General features: G+C 40.3%; 1 protein-coding gene across 6 annotated transcripts in view; it reads right to left on the reverse strand.

Moving 5' to 3' along the window:
* Window positions 1-23,693, reverse strand: part of ANO4 (anoctamin 4) — a 198,084-nt gene that overhangs the window by 90,104 nt on the left and 84,287 nt on the right. For all 6 annotated transcript variants that reach the window (XM_052774479.1, XM_052774477.1, XM_052774476.1 and 3 more), the window contains 2 exons: window positions 19,558-19,694; window positions 12,661-12,819 (listed from right to left, as the gene is read on the reverse strand). In XM_052774479.1, coding sequence (XP_052630439.1) covers window positions 12,661-12,819; window positions 19,558-19,694 — 296 coding nt within the window. The remainder of the gene's footprint in view (window positions 1-12,660; window positions 12,820-19,557; window positions 19,695-23,693) is intronic.

A 23,693-nucleotide genomic window follows, 5' to 3' on the forward strand; every position in this document is an offset into this window, starting at 1 on the left:
AGTCCATAGCTATCACTCGGGTACAGGACAAACAAAACCGCTTATCTGTAGTGGTTTATAGATATGGTGTGTGCCATACAGCTGACCCAGTTTCCCCTGCTGGACACCGGCGGGCTGCTATACTTGTACCAGAACACCGGCACCATCGCGGCTCTAAGCCGGCTGATCCTGAGAAGTTGCCTGAAGGCTTATCCCAAGGAGCAGACCTCACAGGTGTGATCCGGGGCAACTATGTTTAGCTGTCTGCAACGAAGAGGAACAGGCACCTTCAGGGTACAATTCATTCGTTCTATTTTCCTCAGATTGAGATGAACTGCTGCCCAGAAGGGCTTGTTCCTCCCCAGCCAGGTATCTACGCTGCAAACAGCTACAGTCAGTACGATGGTTCTTTCCCCTTTGGGGCTCTGCAGTACAGCCACCTTATTTTCCCTGGATTCCTGTTACCTTCCTCACTACCCACCCCAACTTCTGCACCTTCACGGGTGGCTCTAGTTCACTGCTTAGCTGCCTGGGACACGCCACAGTGACAGCAAGTGATTCAGAACGTTTTACAAGGCCTTGCCTGCTATCCATTTCCCCCATCCCACCTTATTCCTTCTGCCCACAGAGAACACATAGGGAATTAGAGATCTATAAATAACAAGGCTTCCCACTAGTGTCCTCTGCACTGTAAAAGACCTCTTGATTTTGGCCAGTACTTTCTGTATTTTATTACTTGAATTCTTCTCTCCTGTGAATTTTTGAAGCTAATGATAAAATCCATAAATTTGCACAAGACTGCTGACCCGGGATGTTCTACATAGCACAGCTTCCATCCACTCAACTGCTGCTTTAGACCATTTGTTTAATCCAATCCTGTCTCAGAAAGCCACAGTTTCCAACAGCAATAGCACTCATTACAGTACAAACTCAAGAACTCTGGAGATGAGGGGCCAGGCTGTAATCTGCACTGAACTACAGATACGGAAGAAAAAAAGCCATGGCCATCCTAATCTAGTATTGGTGACAGTTCTGCTTCAGGAAGATGACCTTCAGACGTGCCTTCCCACCAGCTCTCCTACGATGGTTGGAAGCCTGAACTTCTCCCCATTCCCCAGAAAATGAGGTCACAGATCTGATTATTAACTTAAAAGGCACCGAAAGGCACAGAAGTCTAGGTATGGAAATAGAAGTTTCTGAGTGGAGAAGAGCATATAAAGAGCAGTGCAGTAGAATTCTGAGTTACTGGAATTACTGGAGGTTAGGCTAACCTATATGAAAACTGAGTGTAATGTCTGCCTTTCATTTAAGATAAATATAAAAAGTAGCTGGGCTCCTTTATGGAAAGGAAATACTTAAAAAAACAACAACAACAACAACAAAAACCAAAATCCATAAAAAATGAATAGGTATATGCCCCTGGAAAAAGTCACATGAAAGTCTTGAGCAACATAGTCTTGATCTCACAGCTGACCCTGTTCTGAGCAGGAGGTTGGACTACAGACCTCCTGAGGTCTTTTCCAACCCAAATTCTCCTATGATTCTATAAAAGGGCAGGGAAAGAGCCAGTCCTCTGGACTAGGCAAGAGAGCTTTCTGATTTGCTAACAAACTTCAGACATGGTCACTTCACTATCTACCTAGTCCACGTGCATAAACTGGAAGGAGAAAAATCCTAAAGAAATGGACCTGGTGAAGAAAACAACCCTAAGAAAAACCTTTATAGAGAGACCCTTTTGGCCAGTTGACAAGTGCTCAGTATTATGAGCAAATGAAGTACCTTTCATGTGATTCTTCCAGTCTCCACAGAAACTTTATACATTCCTTTTTAACAAACTGGATTGCAACAAAAAAAATAATCTTCCTTTTGCTTTTCACTCCCTAGTCAAAATAATGTGAAGGATCCTGAACTGGAGCATGGTTGGTGTTAGTCGGTGAGGGGCTTCTGACCTAATCTGTACACTCAAGAAGAATAACTCCAGAAGTGCTCAGTCCTCTTCAGACCATCAAATTGAAGTCTATATCCAAAATTATCCTATATGCCTGCATTACTAAAAAGTCAGAAAAAGTGATGCATGTAAACATGTCTGAATAGCTTTCTCCTAAAAGTTGATAACTTCTTTATAGCTTCTATTTTAAAGAAATGAAAAATTAACATTACAGAAATTTATTTTTATTGATGTTTGGTAATTGAGTGAATCAGATTGGCACAATTAGTGGAATCATGAGAATGTTATGAGTGCCTCATTTAAATAGCCATTTTAAAGGGAATGACCTGAATAAAAGAGGTTTTAGTAGATTGATTAAGATGACTTTATGCAGTTTTCCTCACAAAAAAAAAGAACATCATTAAAAGTGGAGAAAAATATATTCATTGGAATTTAGCAAATACCAGTCAAGCAAATAATCTTGCTGATACACTTCTTTCAAAAAACAATTTCTGCTTCTGAAACTAAGCCAATTAAAATAAAAATGTGAGAAGAATACACTAAAATTAGATTGATGGGCTGTAACAGCTTATTATGGGAGATAATTTTCCAATCAATTTAATTTTAAAACCTATCTAATACCTAAATTCAAATCCTTAAATTTCTACATAAGGAGATTGTGTAAACTCAATGTTAGATATGTTATTACAGACACAGAAAGATATAGGAAAACTATATACTTCTACTTCTTACGTATAGAAGTATGTGAATGTGAAAATCCCTGAATATTCTACCATTATTACTAGCCTACAATGGCAGTTTTTCAAAACATGACATTTATAAACTAACCTGAAAGGAGAAGGTCAAATAAACACATTGGAAATGAAGAGGAAATCCCTCCAGATTTGCCAGTCATTAAAAATAACAGGAATTTTGCGTATTGCGAGAGAAAGTAGAGTCATGGTTTCCAGATTTACAGGTGTCTGTTTTGCTCTTCTATCTACATTTTCACTGTGGAGGTTTTCTTCTTCATGGAAAGTTTTGAATTTTAAAAAGGTATAAAAGATGGTTGTTAAAAAAGTAAGCACAAAGTTCTTCAATCGGTGCTTGACAGTGGAGACTTCAGAAAGGGGAGTCAATCTTATTTGTTGTAAATGGAAAAATCTATTTGAGTCTATTAACAGAAACAACAACAAGCTGTATCTAAGAAAAGTAGTAAGTACAGTACCATGAAGACCTCCAAAAGGAAAGAAAAGGGTCTTTACACTGTTTTTCCTAAAAGGCACTTTTGGAGATTCTTTTAAAAGCTTTCATATAAGGATATGAAAGATATTTGTGCACAGAAAAGAGTTCTGTAAACCAGATAAGACTTTAAACAGGGGGACCTGACTAATTGGCTGACAGAGATTTCAGCTGATGTGGCTATCTCAGGAGCATTTTTCCCTCAGGTCAGGCTTTATTAAATTTCATTTACAACATCACTTTATTACCACTCAAACAGCAAGAAACAAATACGTAAATATGCAGTGGATAATGCTGCATTTAATTTGGGCCCAGAGAGCCATAAACTGAAACGTCTTTTTCAATGAAGTCTGAGCACTGAGGTAATTTGACTAGCTCTATTTGTAAGGCTCTTACTATAATTATAACACAGTTAATCCAGGGCACACAGTGCCAATGCTCCACTTGCTCCGTGACTGAATTAACCTGGTATAACAAAGAAAGTAGTAGGACGATAAGAGGGCCTGGAGACCTTGTGCCAAGAGGGTTTGAGGAAGGGAATTGTCCTTTCCGGATTCATGCTTCCCTCCTGGGACTACTTCCAGGGAGGGCAGCCCCACACCGCTTCACGCCGCAGAGGAAGATGCGAATGTCCCCCAGACCAAGGCGGCACTGCAGCCATCTGACTTCATTACTATTTGTTCAGAAGCATAATGCTGTAAATGCAACGCCGCCTTTTCAAAACAAGCTCAACACCAAAATCATCAAAGCGAAATGAGAATATAAAACGTACTGCTGGCGTTTCTATATACTCTGTCTCTCTGTTCCCTACAGACAGCTCTAGATTTCTGCTCATTAAGCCAGTACTATCAGGGAGTGTTGCAGCAAACCAGTCATGTCACCTTTGGGCAAAGAAAACTCTCTCTGCGCATTAAGTGATTGCAGCCTTGTGCATTACGCTTGTTCCTGATGCCACTGGCAGGCAAACAACATCTCAAAAATAATTGCAGTTTAAGACCAATTATTGTAACAGGAAAGGTGACTTTTGACATAAGGGACATCTCATATGTAACCTTCATCGGTTTTTTTAATCTATCGCCTGTCCGTTTTTTTCCCATGAGCCTGGTGTCCTTCAAAAGGTTTTTGACATTCTGATTAGTGAAGATTGATGACAGGAAACTGACAAAAAAATCCTACTCAACATTCCTGAAGGAAAAGAAGTATCTCAGGGGCCTTTTTATCCCTTTTCAGTTATCTACATATTTTCTGTATTACCTCCATACTCCGTGAAAAAGCCATACTTTTTTCAAACGTAGATCAATTTTTCAGCAACAGTTTCTTAGTCTACTAGCTTTACAAAGTCCTGTTAAAGGCTGGAATTTGTCAACCAGGAAACGTACTTGTTTCTGGGCTCCCTCAGACAATCAAGAAGGTTACTTTCAAAAACTGCACACTGAAATTTGAGTTAAGACTCTATCCATCCAGACTTCTATGTACCTCCTCAAATTTCTCTTCTAAACTGCCACTGTGCTGTACAGTGGACATAGTATCTGAAATCTAAAACATTTTCACTCAGAAGCCCAGGCAGCTGGAAACTCCTCCACCGTTTAGCGACAATGCTTTTTGGTACAGAGCGTTCTCTGGAAAACAACATTGTTCTAGGACCTATACATTTGTCTGCAAAACACTGCTGAAAAGAGACTCCACTTGCTGTTTGCATTAGATAATAAACTAACAATAAATCTTTGGAAGACCAGTCGATTTTTAACTTGCTCTGGCTGAATTTGGATGAAATGAACAGCCCAATGTTTAAAATTAAATAGCTGGAAGCACTTTCACTTAAAATGCATGCGGTGGGCTTGGATTTCAGTCTGGTTCCCTTTTTCCAGGCACAGCTTATGTCACTTTGATGTCTCCATCCGTGATTTGTGGATGCAATCAGACACAGTGCTTAAACATTAAATAAAAAACTGCACCTGCTAATAATGGGATATTATGCTGCTCGTGAAACCACAGCTTTTGCACGCTGCATAATTTGTACTGTAAGTTCATTAGCTATAGATATTTACATATTGAATAATAGGATCAGAAAAGTGAGAGACTGAAACAACTTACTAGAGTGCGTGAAAGCTACTGAATGCTTGATATTTGTTACAGTAGTAGATTAACATTGAACTACACCTGTGGTGTGTTGACCCTGGCTGGACAGCAGGTGCCCACCGAAGCCGCTCTATCGCTCCCCTCCTCAGCTGGACAGGGGAGAGAAAATATAATGAAAGACTTGTGGGTCAAGATAAGGACAGGGAGAGATCACTCACCAATTACTGTCACGGGCAAAACAGACTCGACTTGGGGAAATGAGTTTAATTTACTACCAATCGAATCAGAGTAGAAGAAGGAGAAATAAAACCAAACCTTAAAACACCTGTCCCCCCACCTTCTTCCTGGGCTTAACTTCACTCCTGAATTCTCCACCTCCTCCCCCCCAGCGGCGCAGGGGGACGGGGAATGGGGGTCGGGGTCAGTTCATCCCACCTTGTCTCTGCCGCTCCTTCCTCCTCAGGGGCAGGACTCCTCACTCTTCCCCTGCTCCACCGTGGGGTCCCTCCCACAGGAGACAGTTCTCCATGAACTTCTCCGGCATGGGTTCTTTCCACAGGCTGAAGTTCTCCACAAACTGCTCCAGCGTTGGTCCCTTCCATGGGCTGCAGTCCTTCAGGCACAGGCTGCTCCAGCGTGGGTCCCCCGCAGGGTCACAAGTCCTGCCAGCAAACCTGCTCCAGCGTGGGCTCCTTTCTCTATGGGGCCACAGGTCCTGCCAGGAGCCTGCTCCAGCGTGGGCTTCCCACGGGGTCACAGCCTCCTTTGGGCACCCACCTGCTCCAGCTTGGGGTCCTCCCCGGGCTGCAGGCGGAGATCTGCTCCACCGTGGACCTCCCTGGGCTGCAGGGGGACAGCCTGCCTCACCGTGGTCTTCCTCATGAGCTGCAGGGGAATCTCTGCTCCAGTGCCTGGAGCATCTCCTCACCCTCCTTCTGCACTGACATGGGTGTCTGCAGGGTTGGTTCTTTCACATGTTCTCACTCCTCTCTCCTGGCTGCAATTGCGCAGGTTTTTTTTCCCCTTCTTACATACATTATCCCAGAGGTGTTACCACCATTGCTGATGGGCTCAGCCTTGGCCAGCAGCGGGTCCGTCTTGGAACCAGCTGGCACTGCTGTAGTCAGACATCAGGAAAGCTTCTAGCAGCTTCTCACAGATTCTCCTGTAGCACCCCCCACTACCAAAACCTTGCCATGCAAACCCAACACGACATCTGATCTTCTCCAAAGACCCAGAAAGCCTAGTTTTGTCCAAACGCCAGTTTGTCCTAAAGGGAGGCCTATTGGCCATAGGTGACATCCTCCACGTGGCCCTACCTACCATGCCTGCACAGTACGGATGATCATCACACGCACAGTTGTCCTGGTGCTTCCTAGCACATAGCTCTCTCACCACATGCTCAGATATCTTCCTCTCTGTAAAAAAAGCTCAGAGAACAGCAGATGCAATTTTGGTGGTGGAAGCTTCCCCCAGCCACCCTTTTCTGTAGTGGATAGGGGGTTTGCTATGTGCAGAGTAAGCTCAACATGACAGGGAAAGGACATGAGCACCAAGGAAAACAAGCAGCCAGGAAAAGATTCCCCAGGTGACCTGCAGCTTGCTCCTGGCCACCACACCACCAAGTTCTTTCAATAGCTGAATAAACTGAAGACATAACTGAAAAGGAAACTTAGAGCCAACTCCAAAGGCACTGAGATTTTATTGTGCACTGCTTCTCAGAGAACCAAATTACATAAAACACCTTTCCTCACTCAGATCTGCAAACGCCACTTGGGATCTGGAAGTCAGCTTAATTCTTTTCTGCCCATGAATCACAATCAGCAATAACGTTTTTATGTAACAGGAGTCTCATGAACAATTGCAGTGATGACGCACAAACCAGAAAAAAGCAGATCAGTCTCACTGTTTTGGCTCTGCAGTACTAACAACAACAAAAAGTAGACGTCATTTTTGCCAGAAAGATAGATGATAATATTTGACTATGCTCAAGAGCAATAGCTGTCGATTACAACATCTCTTTCACATCATCATTTTCTGAGCACAACTATATTTAAAGTTTCAGTCTTTGAGGTTCTTGTTTTTTTCATACTCATTCTTTATTTCTAACTTTTACCTCACTTTGACATGGTCATAAGTCTATTTTGATTTTACACTCAGGGATGAGCCAAGACTCACAGAGATACTATATTGTGAGCTCTTTCTGTCATCTGTAATTTCTCTCAACATTCATCATTTTAAACCAGGCTCCAAGTTGTGCTAAATATAAGTCTCTTACTGAATACATACTGCTAGCCTCTTAAGTCCTGTCCCATTAGTGCAAAGTTACAGCCACATTAAGAGAAACTGCTTTGTGGAACTCCTGCTACCTCACCATGAACCTATCTACATCTGCCTGCAAACTTGAAAAGTCATGAAATAATAGTATCCTGTAATTACACTGCATCGACTACTGAAAAAGATCTCTAAACATAACTTTCAGACTCAGCTTATACCTGCTAGTAGATATTTCTTCATACAACAAAAGTGAAGCTTATACTGTGCTTTTCTTCCCTGTCTTTTGGGGTTTTCTCCAGAGAACACCCATTGTATCTTTCTACTGCCTATTGTACGCACCAGCTGCGTATCAGCTGCCAGATGTTGCCCCAGAAATGTCAGCTGCTGCTTGAGGCAGGGAGTGAATGCAATTAGAGATGCCCTGGTGACAGCTTGACACTTATGGTGGCAATGTTTAAATTTTTAATCGGGCATGTAACACAAAACCCACACAATTTGGATTGTTCCTGAAAACTGCAGCAGTACACTACACTAACATCTTTTGTCTGGGAGATGCAAAGATCAATGTACAGGCAGAAGCCCACATGGATTGACTGCTCTTTGTAAAATATCTAAAACTAGTTCCTGAAACATATTCCACATCCAGTAGCTGTGAGGAGACCTGCTTTTTAAGGCAGTAAGGAATGCTATTGCTTTAAAGCAGTTCATTGCTTCTATACTGAAACATTAGTATACGTAAATATGCAACAGAGATAAAATAAGGGCCTGAATACTATTTTCACTACTGATGTGATTAGTTCCCCTTTACTACATTTCTATCTATCAATTTCTACTGACAAGTCAAATGCCTTTTCAAGTAAACTGTATCAAATCAACTTACAAATTATAAATTAAAAACTTTGGACACAATCATTAAGCAAAATGTATCAAGTACTTTTAATAGTAGAACTACTCTGCATGAATTAGTTTAGTGCAGTCATGAGAAGCAAAAAAAAAAGAAAAAAAACCCATGCCAAGTTCAATCTAAATGTAGTCTGTTCCTAGGGCTACATGACTAGATCCTACCCAACATCAGGTTCATTTTAGATAAACAGTATTTACTTAACTCTAAGATGACCACCTTCTTCTCTTTTAGAAGTTATAAATCCAAGGGTGATCTGTGTTTGTTCACGCAGCACAGATTTCTTTGAACCACCTCACCTCTATCCTGCATTTGCATTGCATTACAGTCCAGCTTAAATAGGTTGCAAGTGAACAAGTTAGCTATGTTAGCTGCTCCATGCTGGCTACCTCTGTGCATGCTCCGTTAGTGTAGTATAATTTAAAGTATCTTACTGAAAGATGTCTGTAAAACTGTATCCATGTACCAGCACAGTATAGTTACTGTTTACAGCAACTTAGTTCTACCTGGCTGTTTAGGGCGGGGATTAAAATACATTAATTGAGGCCGCAGGAATAATTTGGGATAAGGGAACTGAGCTGGATTTTGGCCAAGAGGTTGAATTTATAAATCTTTAGTCTTGTGAAAAATACCATGAGCTCAATGTAATTCTGACTCTTCATTCTCTCTTGAAAAGATGGGTTTTCCAGAAAAACGCTGGGTTTTTACTGTCCCAGAGGGATGAACACTATGTTTGGAATAACAGACACTATCTGTGTTTGCTTTTTACATGAAAGTGATAGTAGGTTATTTTTTTCTGAGCATGAGTGGGTCTCAGGTTTATCTTGTATTTGGATAAATATGAAACATACCCTCACAGTGTGGACAGTAGCACTCTATCTCCTGTTAACCATTTACCAGTCAGCTCTGGAAGGTATGAGTCTCGTGTAATATTTACAGAAAGTATCAGTGCCTACAAACCAGCAATGCTATTGGTACCTCATCTCTGATAAGAACTTGCTCCATTTGAAGACTGCCCTCTCCATTTTACCCCATACGTAAGTCTGTTTCAAAAAGTATTAAAAAATGAAAACAGTAGGGTCATCAAGAATCCCAGAGCCAGGACCTCATAGGTATTTTTCTCACTTGTGAGATATTGTAAAAAAGGATAAACCAATATAGGAAATTTTATATCTGGCTGAAAAGAAAACAGTCTCTTTTCCTGGAGTGACCTGTATTTTCAATTAACTTACCCAGAGCTTCTACGCATATGATCACGTTAGATGTGATCCATGTTGGACTGGGACAACACAGTCATCCCATCCAGGCCCAATATACACTGAAAAGCAGGGAGAAGGCTCAGAAAGTGATTTATGCTGTTCTACTTGATTAGCATCCGCTCTTAGAGCTCTGTTTTCCATACCTTCACTAATTCAATGATCAGTTCCTTGGTCTGGGACCCCCTCATTGTTTACTACTGGATATACAGAGCACCAAACCTGGCAGAACTTCCCTGGGAGAGTGGTGTGGTATAGCTGAAGAAGGTGAGTGTGAATTCATTGGGGAATACCTGCAAAATGTTATGACCTTTTTCTAGAGTCAGAAACACATACCTGTTCAGACCTTTCTCAGCAACATGATCTTGACATTGTGCCTGAAGTTACCTGAGCATTTATGAATTAATTTCAGATTCACTTTCTCATTTCATGCTGTTAAGTGAACGCTTTGTCCCCCGCACTCATCACTTCTGGGTGTTTTGCTGTGCTACCCTTGTCAGCGAGCCACCGCAGTGCATTCTTCTCTCGCTGCAGTGTTGCTGAGTAATACGGTTTTGAAACTGCAGTGTGAACAGCTCTGTAAGTTTTCCTCTCTGACACTGATTTCACATTAAAAAGACAGGACTGACACAATCGAATGTCAATATATGAACAGCCAGCAGTCCAACGAGAATGAACCAAGAACCACACAAAATTCATGGAAGGTAAAAAGTGTCTTTCAGTCCAGCAGTTACAGCCTGTTGCCTCTCTATATGTTCTCTGGCCAAAGCCACAGACAACTCTCTCGTTTTATCTGAGAGCAAACTACTCCCAGTGGAAGCAATATATTATATGTGAACAACTAGAAAACAGACCTACTGTTAAAAAGTCTTCCAGAATTGAACCTCAGAATGATGTGTAGTCTCAGCAAAAGGAAAAGTAAAAATAAAGAGAAATAATCTAGGCATTAACCGATCACACTGCTTAGTTTAAACCTAAGTATTCTACAGCACAGTTGTTACTCTGCAGGGAGGGGGAGGGAGCGTACCAAGAATGTACTTATTTCCTTCAGGATTATAATTCAATTTGGAAACCAACATGATCATAAAATATACATGCTAGGGTTTAATTTTAGGTCAGAGTCATATGTTAAAAAAGATTGCTAACCTAGATTTTAAAAACCTTAGCCTGAGTCATGTAACACAACCTCATTTTGATCATTCTGAGTTCAGAAAACGTACAATTACTGATGCTGGCAAGAAGTCACACCAAGGCCAAATGAGATTAATAAGACATAAAACTGCATGTCAGTAGCGTAATAGAAACTGAAATGAATAATCAAATGGCCAGAACATTCATGCAGCCTAGGCACCAAAGTCCAAATAAGTGGGCTTGAAAGCCATAAGAAAACTCTATAGTAAGCACTTAAATCATCAATTTTAAAAAGTTTTCTGTGCAGAATGTTGCAGTAAGTTTTGTAATACCTAAAATATAAAGTGATATCATAGCTTTCACTGCTGACCTTAGCACAGTAATAAATCTGCAAAAATCATGAAGTAAGAAAAGATTGGTTCGAAACCATTGGGCAGATGTATCAATAGGGAGGATTCATTCCGTGTTCATTTTCTACACTGCCCAAACTTCAGAGACTTCTTCAGCGTATCTCCTGGTGGAAGCAGCGCAGAATTCTAGGATGTGAAGCTGAAGAGCTGCAGTAACACCCTTGTGTTCTTGGATGTTGGGTTACAACTCCTACAGGCAGTGGTATGTTTACAGGGAACATATAATAAATGAACAATGGCTGCCATTGAAAACATCTATCAACTACTGCAGCACTAAAGATGCTAACTTCCAGGTTATTTGAAGAAATAGTTTATGGTAACTGGTTGATGTAACCAGTGATATGCTCTTATGCACTTATATCCAGCAGTACCCCTGGTTCATTCAAAAACATTTAAAGAAAGGAAACATTTTCATCATTCTGGGGAGAAATATCTTCCATTTTTTCCTCCCTAGTATTCTATAAAGTGCACCTTTCAAGTACACAGGCAGAACATCTACACGTATACCAGGAACTCAGTGAAAGAAAAGGAGATAATGTACAGCACCTACATAATTGACCTGTAACCTGTAACCTGAAAATTCCTCTACTGGTTCCATCAGTGGCAGCATGACAATGTATATTAGCACGAGTGTGAGTTAAACACGCACACGTAAAGCTAAATATTCAGCAACATCTATTCTGCACAGAACTGAGACTTAAGCCCTGTTTAAACACAGTTAACAAAAGTTTAAGAAAGAACATAGCCTAAGAAAAAGAGAGATGGTCTCTCAGCCTTGCTTCTGCAACCTATCACATCAATACATTTTTAGACCCTTTACATTCATTTTTACACTCTTGTCCAGAAAAGATCTACTGTTTGAGGACATTGTGTTGGAAATAACATTGCTATAAATGATTCATATGTACTGTCCAATTATTTCAATGTTTAGGATTAAGACAGAAGGAGAGCGTTTAGGCTGCTTTCAAACTACCAAAATACCACTCAAGTCCCTATGCCCGAGCTGACAGAAAAGGCAGGCAGGGGTCTAGTTAGGTCTCTGGAAAGAGTACCAAGAGCCTCAGCAAAGAGTGGAGCAGGTAGCTAAAAGGAAATGTAGGTGCAGAAATGTGGATTACACTCAGCAGAATTTAGAAGTTAGAATTTAGGCCATCCAAACCCAGTACTTGTTTTCTCTCTTGCACAGCACATTGGATGAAATTCTGTGGCCTACTTGTGCATAAGGTTGAAAAAGATGACTATAATGGCCTGTTTTGGCCTTCAATCCATGTGTCTGATTTTCCTTTAGGCTATGCTTTCCTGCTGCTTTGGCAATAAATAGCCTATATTTAGGCATGCTTAAAAGCATTTTTCCACTGCTAAAACAGAGTAAAGGGGTTTCATAGTAAACAAAGCTCATACGCTCAGATTCTACGCAGCTTTAAATGTTGAAAGTTTTTTTCAATGACGGTCTCTTACCTCTTTTTCCATTTGAATTCCTTCTGCTCTTATGTTTCTTTCAAATACTTCCCTCTTTTCTGTCTGTGGATTGGATTTTCTATACACCAGGATGTAGTCAATCCGACATTTCCCGTCTCTAAAATATAGTCCATTGGTTTTGTTCTTATCAGGTACTTCCTGTAAAGAGAAAGTCAAATATTTCAGAAATGTTAATTTGCCTTGGTAATTGCTGCATTACTGTCTGCACCATCAGTTTTCAGTAACACTCAACAGGAAAGATAAGGAATCGGAACATGCCGTTCAAGTTTTTAGGTGCTTTACGTACAGTGTCTCTGAGGTCGTCTGAAAGGAGCACAGACTTCCCCACTTCAAAACCAGGAGGTCTTCTTAGGCAGATGTTTGCTCATATAGGCATGGGATAGGAGAGAATAGAGAACACAAGCCAACCTTCCTCCCCCACCACCCTCCATAAAATTAGGAATAACTTCTTACATATAAAATAAAGCAGAGAAAAGTGTTACTGAAGTGTAAATTTAAAATTAAGAACTTGGTATAGTAGAATGTCTTTGTACATGTGAGAAGAATAAACAATGACGTGAGCATTTATTGTAGCGAGAAACACTAAAACCTGGCACAGAGATTCTCATTCCTTTTTTGATGACTCTAGTACGTCTGCCTCACAGGACACAGACAACAATATGGAAGTCCTGTACCTACCACACTATACCTCATCAGACTAACTACAAAATAGTCTTTGCTTAAGGAACAGCTGAAGAAACCCACTGGATTTATTTGAAAACAATTCCTGGTGTTTGGTCTAGCAGTATGTAAATGCAAAAAATACTGTTTCTTAGCTATTTCCTGCAAAGAACGTGCCTGTTTGCTCTGACAGAAAGAAACAACTTGATTTCACTGTTAATAAGAGGTCAAGCAGGTCCCTCTCCTGAGATCTAAAAGACCAAACTGCTGTTCTTTTCCCAGAAATTCATGAGATGAAACTCTCTACAGATCCTCCTCGCAACTTAACACTACTTCCACATAATACAAGTCCTGCCCAGGGGTTAAGCCTTCACTTTCAGACAAGCTGAAATTGTGTGGCAGTTTGCAGGTTGGAGCATTTAATACAAAAAACGTACAGTGTGAATGATGCATGGGAACAAACAGCACTGCCTCAGAGCAGTATAATGGGCAGGGACCTTCAGGGACCTCAAGATCAGTCCAGCTCCAAGCTGAAGGGAGAGTTAGGCTAATTTCTGTCTGTTTTTCCAGAACTTGCTCAACCATTCCTGCCAGAAATAGCCATACCCTATAATATATGATCAAATCTCTGAAAAAAATGAATATTTTGCCTTTTACGTCTGGGAAAAGTAGGGAATTTTCAAAATACTTTCTCCATAGGAGAACTGCTTCTGAATTTAAATTACAAGAAGTAAACATATTAATAGGACAAATGATTCTTACAGACCCCCCCCATATTCCCATTCAAAGAATTTAGCGTAAACTATCTTCCTGATTCTCAGCAGGCATTTTGATTAAATGGAAAAACCAATGAAAGCATCCCAAGTGTCCCATCCCCTTGGTACATCCAGTTTACTGAATGCAGAAAGGGGAATTTTTCTAAGATTCTTTTATTACAGTGCCTGACTCCTGACACAGCTTAATGCAGACTTGATATAGTGGAACAGTTCTTTGAGCTGAAAAAGAAGGCAAGAAAAAAGATTTAAGTCCTAAGGAAATAACAGTAACAAACCATTTGTATCTATACTGCATATCATGCTGACAAAAAATATTATCAAGATATCAAAAGTATTTTTCACAGAGCATTAAATATGAAAACAGCTTAGTAAGCTGTTTATTTTTTTTTTACATAAAAAAAAAAAAATCTATGTTGAGAAAACATAAAAAAAACCCCAAAAGGGTATTTAAGGTTATTTAAATAAAGGAAGGGTGCAGTAGATTTTGAGGCAGTGGCTCAGCTTGGTGGTCCTGCTCTGATTTCTAAACCTCCTGATGAGCCATCCTTCCCGTCCCGTAGGTCCTAGAGACACTACACGTATTTTAGCAAGTAAAGCAGTGTAATAGGAAAGCATCTGTAGAGCAAAACAATCTGTGCTGAGGATCTGCTGTCCACACTACATAGGCTTGAGGGCTTACTTTGGGCCCACTCTAGTCTGGTCCAGGAGACTCACTGGAGTACATCTCCCAGTTTATTTGCACCCAGAAGGAATCCAGGTTTAAAATCCAACACTGCTCAGGAATGCAAACAAAGCATAGGTAGGGGCAATTGAGAAATTCACTTCAAATGCACACTCCTGATCTGAATTAAAATATTAGCACAGACCCACCCAGAGAGTACCACAAGTACCTCTGCGTGCAGTAGTGACTCCATTGGAAAAACAGATATGCCCTTTATGCTTCCTAGGTTTCATCTTTCTCTGAAAAAAATTGGTTTGCCCTACACTGACTCATCAGCGCATGGTGGAACCTTATATTAAAGAGCGTCTATGAGATTTAGCTGAGTTATTTGACTTGTAGGACTTCTTCCCCTATAAATAGGACTTCCCGAGACAACTACTTTCTCTTGGACTTGTGAAACACTCCCAGCTACAGTATTGTCATTTTTCGCTCAGAAACGCAGCTCGGACATGCTTATCTGCACTTGGAGGTCCTTTTCATTTTAGGAACAGAGTACATCAAATCCAGACTGATAAACCCTACTAGATTGGTATGGCCTCTGAGAAGGAACCCCTTCTATTGCCTGCTGTTATAGCTTGTAAGACAGCTTTATAGACTGAGCCTGGACGTACAAGAACTCTGAGGATCTAACATGATATGGAGACAGTCAGGGCTGTCCCAGCAGCATCAGGAAATACCAGCTGCAGGGCTTTTGCATCGTCCACAGTATTCCAGGCTTACACTATTCTAGACAGAGACCTTCCTCCTACCTTGAGCTTCACTGACCCTTCTCCAGACATTGCATCTCCTTTCCCTGTATTATAACTTCAAAATTCAGTTTTTCTAAACTGATTAAAAAAAAAAATATTTCAAGAACCAGGTTTGACTGCAGATTTTGGTGGGAAAGTGGTCTAGTCATGTATGTCAAACCTCCATTCCTTCATCTGAAAAAGGATGCTGGAAGAAAGTGGAAGAACAGGGAAGACTTCACTCTAGGAAGAAGTTTAATTAGCATTTCTGGCTATCTTTGCAGCTTTATTTGTAATACATGTATCTGAAGTTGTGTAATAGGGAATTCTTTTCCAAGGAAGGCAGTAGTTTTCATACTCTCAGACCCACAATTGGGACCCATCAACATTCACAGACATGCGACTCACACACACATACATGCTAGGAGAGCTGTAGGCTAAAGGCCTTACCCAAATGTTTCACTATCCAGAATGAGAGCGATTCGTAACCCTAACAGCCATAGAGACTTTAAACAGAACATTTAAACAAAAGTGCAGTTAGGGAAATCAAAGAAATTTGAAACTTTATCTGCAGGTCTTTAAAAAAAATAAATCAGAAGGGACTCTAATGTTCACTAATTTAATGACAGATTAGAATCTTTCTTCATTCCTAATTATTTCGGTACCTGGTTATTATCAGTACGGGCGCTCAGTGAAGATAGGATCTTTGCATTCTAAAGAGATTGTCTTTTCCTGTTGTTTGTGGCTACTTGAAGTTAGTCCCCTGCATGCGACTTCACAGCTGGTGGAGGGCATTAATACCTGCACCACTAACAGTGATAACATATGAACTTATCCAGAAAAAGAAGAACCCAGAACCACCCAGTTTTTAAGGCACAGTTCTAATCAAAGAAGTCTATTTTCTCTGTGTGTTCTTTTTTCTTAATATCCTTTTGCCCATTTAGATTATAATTCTGTGGAAGCTGCAACTTTATTTTTCCATGTATCTTCACTGTTTGCTATATTCTTCTTGACACCATAATATATTTAATTACATGGAACTTTTCTAATAATTAAATTACCTAGGCTGCAAAATCAAGTGCTCAAAAGTTAGGAAGTAACAGATTTGTAGTTTTCTCAGAAAGCTTAGATAATCTCTTTCTATATCCACCTTGACCACTGAAGACGACAGGGATTTGGTCCAAAAAAAATTATGTAGTTAGCTTGTATTCTGGTAAATACCCACAAGAAAACTGAGCTAAAATTGCACAAGCTATCATAACTGCCATAAAGAACATCAGAATTCTTATTTTGCAACATGAATACCTTTTTTTCTGCCATAATCTTCAGTGCAAGTTCCAATTTATAAAAGAGATTGTTACTTTTCTGCACAATATTAATAACACTGCCCCCAAATATCAATAGAGTTTGATGCTTAAAGTGAAGACTGTAGGAGTGACTCTCATAATTTTAATTTCAAAACTACCTACATTAGCTGGAATGTCAAGAATGGGCCATGTAAGCTCATTTAAGTAGAAGTAAAATTTTGTCCCAGCCCCATCATTTTCCCTTGTTTGGATAAAGAAGACTGATTTATTATTCCATAGAAAGAAAGGCATAATGGATGCATACCTAGAATACAGCTCCTAAATAGTTTTTACTTTAATTTTTACCTTCTTTCTGCTGCTACTCCTCTTCTCAGAAACTGAAATTTCAGTGGAAGTAGTACAATATTTGAGTGATAATAAGTCCCTGGATTTAAATTGTAAAGTGTATGTCTGATCGTTATATTGGCATATGTAAAAAGAATTCGATCAATGCACACAAAGGGAAATGTGATTTTCAATTCACTTAGACTATAGCTGTGTTTGAATGAAACATAAAACAGATAAAAACCCCATCTTTAGCCAAACACAAGCTGAATCTCAATCTGGCTTCTGCATCTGCTGTTAAGGAACTGTTGATAAAACTCCATCCGTAAAGTCTTCATTGGATCTTCTGGTTGGGCACAAACAACTAACAGTTGAAGCAAACAATATTTCAACTTGTCAGCTAAACGAAAGTGCTAAGAAACCTTTGGTATGTCCTTGTAAATTTTTTTGATTGTAAATTCATTTTAATAAATTAAGCCAGAAATCAAATTATTTTGCTGCAACGTTAGCTTCAAAACTATACCAAACAAACATCAATACATTCAGAGAGACTTTCACTGCTGCCAGATCCCCCATCCTGATGACACTAAGGGGCATCTACAGGCTCTTTCAGCTACTAAACTAAACTGAAAGACTGGAAGGAATCTTGAAGCTTCAGAGTTCATGCCACCTTTATATAGTTGTGCTCCCGTATTTATCCATACAAACCGCACAATATCTAAACAGTGTATCTTTCCTTCTGGAATTAAGCCAGGGCCAAAGACTTTGAAACTTTTTTTTGTAGGCTACAGCATCCCTCAACTCCCATTAAGACTTTCAATTTTCTGTTTTTTTCCCCTCTTATACATATACATGACCTACATTGCTATTTTCCTCAGTTGTGGTTATGTGAAAAAAAAAAAGATAATCTGTTCAGCCAAGAAAATATTCCTCAGACTTCCCTTTAAAAAACAACAAAGAATACATCAAATAGGAAAAAAAGGTTTTGCAGTATTGTTAAATTAACAGCAGCATATATTGCTCTATATCATTCTCTGTCCTCCTGACCATTTTCTGTTTGTTCTTCGTCTTTAACTTGCAAACACCATGTGCCTTTCACCTGTGCCCTTCTGTTAAAGACCATATGGTACATGATCCCAAAACGTAACACAGGAATATCATGTCAGATTAACCTATTACAGTGCAAGTAGGCGAAGAGGGCCCTTTGTAAGTTGTATGGAACCTGGGGAAGAGCAATGAGTAAAGGGGAAGATGAAATTGCGAGCAAGGTCAAACATATCTCTGGGTGCCCTGAATTTTCTTGCTTTAATTATCTGTCTAAACATTCCAGGAGTGCAGCTCTCTATGGGCTGAATTTCTAGTACAGGGAAAATCTCTGACTCTCTCCTCAGCAGTGTTCCACCAAAAAACTTGCACCACAAAACCCTCTAGCTCCTGAAAAAGACATAATCTGTAGTTATACCTTCTAAACTTTATCTAAACTAGTAAACAAAACAGTGTCAGGGCAGGGGCTTCAGCAATATCCTACGGTTTTCCGTGCTTTTTAATTGTTAGTATGGTCCCTGCCAGTTCCGATCTGTGCCAGTCAGCCCTCTGCCAAAAAATCCTCAGGCACAGCGTGCAGGGAACATCAGACCGTTCCAGTAAGTGCTCTGGATGCAGCTGCATTCCTGAGGTGGGGGAAAGGAGACACGTCCCTGGTCTCGTCTCTTCACTCCCTGAAGAGACAGCCCTCACGTCCACGGGTTGTGGGGCAGTTGGAGGCAAAGTTAAAGGGTGTCATGTTCCTCTCTGCACAAGAGACACAATAAGGAATTTAGGCCCAAATTTTCATCATGGGGCCATGATGCTCTGCCTGCTTTAAGACATAATTTAAAAGGGACTACGTGCTGAATGACTCCTCCCTGGTATGTTCTCTGAACCACCATTATGCACCATCAGGTCACTTGTTCTTCACTGGAAGGGAATGTGTCACATACCTGACGCCCAATGCTTCTTATGAGACATTTATGATAAATTCTCCTCCTCCTCCCTCCTTCCCACCAAAGGATTAATATAGGGAAAACTTTTCCGTTATTTTCAGAAGCAGTGAAGCATTAGACTTGGATGGTTCAGAAAACAAGCAGACAACAAAGGCCTGTACAGACTTTTCACTGGGAGTGCATGAAATCAATAAAACTCCTTTTAACTTGAGATATTTTATATTTCAGCATTATAATCTTAGAATGGAAAACAGTCCCCATGGGAAAGGTCAGATACAAGTTGAATTGCAGAGAATGAGATTTTAAATCAAATTACATTTATTCCCTTTTTATAATGGGCATGAATAATTATTATATTAATAATACTGTGTGTCTTACCTCTCCCACAACTTCCAACCTGCTGGCATCATCAGAAGTACTGGTCAAGTTACCATGGTGAAGCAGGGAGTCATCATCTTTGGAAGGGCTGTTCACACCTTCTAACTCATCAAAAAAAATGTTGACATCCTTAGCTACTAAAAACAAAAAATAAAAATATACATTCAAATCACCATTGAACCAAATGAAGACACTGAGTGTAACACATTACCAACAATCCCATTTTTTAGTTCTGCTATAAGTATATACTATGTTAAGTTTAAAATCTGATGCGCATTAGTGGAGCGCTTTCTTCACCAGTGAGCCGCATAAAGATTTAGGATGCCACAATACATTTCTGATGACAAATAAGCAATCTTCTGTCATGATACAACATACATTAGCTATCACCTCAGCTTCTCTTGGGGTAAGTGGCTTAAACGATTACCTTCTGGATTAGTACGGTCTCTGAAAATTCCTTATTATAAAGAAGCAGATTTTTAACCTACTACATAAAGTACCGAGTTATAAGTTGTACAGACCTGTGGGGCAGCTAGAGGCAGAAGACATCAAATAAATACTGTTACTTAAAAGCAGAAGCAGAAGTTTGTCTTTGCACAATTTGGCACGTTTTGATGCGTATAAATCTGGCACGTTCAGATCTACCTACCGCACAGCCCTCAGACATGCACGAAGCAATGGCTTAAGTCTACAGGATGCTGTAGTAAACCCAACCCTGATAAAAACCAAAGAGATGTCAGGGCTCTGCAGAGCAAAGAGGCGATGAGAAGCCGCAGGCAGAGCTGCTGCCCAAGCCTACGGCCCCACGTAACGGCCATCGATCCGCCGACCGAGCGGCTGTTGATGGGAGACGCAGGGCGGGCGGGCTGCGGCCAGCGAGGTCCGCCTTGCACCCCACAGGCTGCGGGTCTGGCATGAACGGGTGACGAAGAGACGTGTGTGAGGGGAAGAAAAATGCCTCGGCTGAGGATCAAGCTTCAACTGTGGATAGACGTCATCCCTCCAACCTCATTTTCATTGGCAAAATCCAGAATTACGACAGTAGAGTCGTGACTGTTAGAAGGGACGCCCAAAGTTCAGCTACTGAGCCTCTTCCCCTGACTGCAGCAGGATCAAATATCTATTGCTCTTGACAGAAATTTGTCTAACCCGCTACTACTCACACTTTTTTGCAAACTTGACTCACTTTTGGAATCACTCTTTTATGCAATAACCTTCTGATCCTTCTGCTTCTCCGCAACCCCCCTAACTTAGTGACAGGCAGTTGTAACTCCTCTTGACGAGAATTTATATTAACAGGGAACAGCCAAAAATCTCTAATTGATGGCAGCAACCTAGTTCCATTTCTAACTCCTGGCTGCAGGTTTAAAAAATCCATTCCCTCACTGTGGAGAGACTCAATAGCTGCCAGAAATTAAAGGCCAACTGTTCCCAGCCACCATGAACATTTTGCGATCTCCTTTTCACCTTTCCCTTCTTCAGGTGCTATAGCCCAGTTTAAGAAACCTTTTAAAAAAAATCTCAGATGCCACCAACTCCACAGTTTCTGAGGGTGGCCTATTTTTCACTGTCACAAGCAGGAGAAAGTTTTCTTCATAATATTCATCCTGAATATGCACCTATGTGGCAATTTAAATATATTATTCTTTTCCTATCAATCATGAACATGGGGAAGAGATTGCTCCCTTTTTGTACATGTCTTTTACAGTTATCTAAAGTCTGTTATTACAGCTGTAGGTAGATGAAAACCCTATCAAAATATTCAAGAAAGCTTCTTCTTTTTCATGCGTAAAATAAGGACAAGGTTAATGACATACATTGTATTTTCAATTGCAATACTTTTGCTTAGAAAGCCACTAAAAATTTCAGAAACAACAGAAGAGTCTTCACATCCAAGTTATTCCACTCTAGATAGTAGGCTAATGAACTAACATAAGCAGCACAATTCTTAGGAGACATTCTGAGTTTTTAATACTTTTAAGAGTATTTTTTTTTACATGTAGACAGCATAACAGTAAGACATTCTGTGTCAAATTAACAGTTTTTAGGATAACATACTACTTCTTGAGTTCAGCAATTTTGGAGTTGCATACTGACTAATCTAGCTATCATTCTTTCTATCCCAAAATTAGTATTGCGCAATATTTAATCCCTACTTAACACTTCATATCATAATTCATCAGTTTTAGATAGCACCCTCTGTTCTGCAGGATCCCAACCTGCTTTTGTAGAGATAATGGGAGTAATAGCTTCACCTACTTCACTCTCTTTTATATTGTGCATATCATCATAGCCTGTGAAAACACCGGAGATATAAAAATCTCTTTTTTTTTTTTTTGGTAGATATTAAGTTTCTCTTGCCATTTTAAGGCTGGTTTTACTATAGGTCCATTTATTTTACTTATCTTACTTTTGTGAACAGTGCCAGGGTACCATTAGAGGCAAATATCCAGGACAGAGTTTTTCACTTTAGAACCATCCTTGGCCTCCCACCATCCCATTCCCAGCCAGGGGTGAGCTTACTGCCAGGGTTGGAAGAGAGCATCCTGGTGGCATTTCGGTTTAGGAGATGAGGAGAGCCTGCAGCTCCTCAGTGTCACTGTGGCTGCATCCAGCCTGTCCTAGGACAAGCTACGGAGGTTTTTGGAGACTTAGAAGGCAAAAACCAGACTCCGATGTGTAGCACATGAGGCAGTAATATTAAAGAATTAGTTGTCACCTTGATGCATTTCAATCCACAAAAATCATACTATAGATGCTTATAAAAGACAGGGGAAGCGCCGCAAGACAGCACAGTCTAATCACCTGCCCTACTGTTTCAAAGGGCAAGACTGGAAACATTCCACCCCAGCAGATAACAATCTGGATGTAGATCATGATCAGCTTTTGCATACGTGTTCATATGAGAAGAATTCATCTGAATACTCAACAGAATGAACTACTGAAACAGAAAAAGTTTTGAATGACTTTCAACTTCACTGAACCGAAACCCATCAGAGTGCCTCTCCGTAAGAGCAATGCATGAACCTGTATATGATCAACACCTCAATATAGTCTGAAGACAACTATGGAAAATACAAAAGTAATTAAATAGTGGAGCTTTCTGAAGATTATGCAAGATAGATATCTGTTGCAGACAGAGGCAATGAAAGATGTAAAAATTAAAGTTTTGCCTGTATGCTATGCTTGAGGAAATTTGAACTAGCTTTTTCCTGCCATTAAGACTGCCACGGTATAAAAGATGAAGCCTTTGAGATACAAGAATTGCTGCTTCCTGAAGTGCCAGTAGTGCTTTGGGTGGCAAAATATATGGGTTTTAAGTAGGTGTTTTGAGATACACAACTTGGTAGGTAAGAGAGTGAATGCATTTGGAATTTTCAAGCAGAGAATTACTGGATTATTCTGAGAACTTATGAGGAGCAAAAAAAAAAATCTTATTTCAAGGTCACTTTAAAATCCAGCCCATCTCAGCAGTGACTAGAAGTTGTGGAAACAGTCAATCTCAGCTGGTTAGTGAAATGAGCTACCAGGACCTGCCCAGATTGCCTGTAGTAGAAAAATGCTTATATCAGAAGTACACAGGTAATTGGCATACTAGTTGATAGCTTCAGCAAATAGGATAAGCAGTGAAGAGATGTGCTGAACTACCTCGTCAGCACCAAAGGTGTCTGTTACCTTCTTCCAGTTGCAGTAAAGGTGTGCTGCTGGTGAGAAAGCAGAGCTCTTTACACTGCAGTTGCCTCGCTGCGTATGTTTTTGAAAATACACTCTTGGTATTTCAGTCACTGGCACTAACTATGGGGCCCTAACATTTGCCGAGACCATTTTTCTACCAAATCCTGTTTGCTTTACTTTAATAATGGTGATGGTACTTCCAAGTCAACTCTCCTGCTGCCTGTAGCAGCTCAGCCACTCCGCTCCAATGGAGGTGAACACCTACACGGCCAAGTGGTGCTAAAGGCGTAATCAGGGCTCCATCTTTTCTGACCTCTTCAGATCATGACATGCATATTTCCACAAATGACCTTAACAGAATGATATACAATAATTTTATCATGTATATGCTATTGGGGAGACAGACTGGTGCTAGTGTATAGTCATGTCTTTTTAAGCAGTGAAATTTAACAGGAATACAG

The sequence above is a fragment of the Harpia harpyja genome, chromosome 23, assembly GCF_026419915.1.
Source record: "Harpia harpyja isolate bHarHar1 chromosome 23, bHarHar1 primary haplotype, whole genome shotgun sequence".
Lineage (NCBI taxonomy): Eukaryota > Metazoa > Chordata > Aves > Accipitriformes > Accipitridae > Harpia > Harpia harpyja.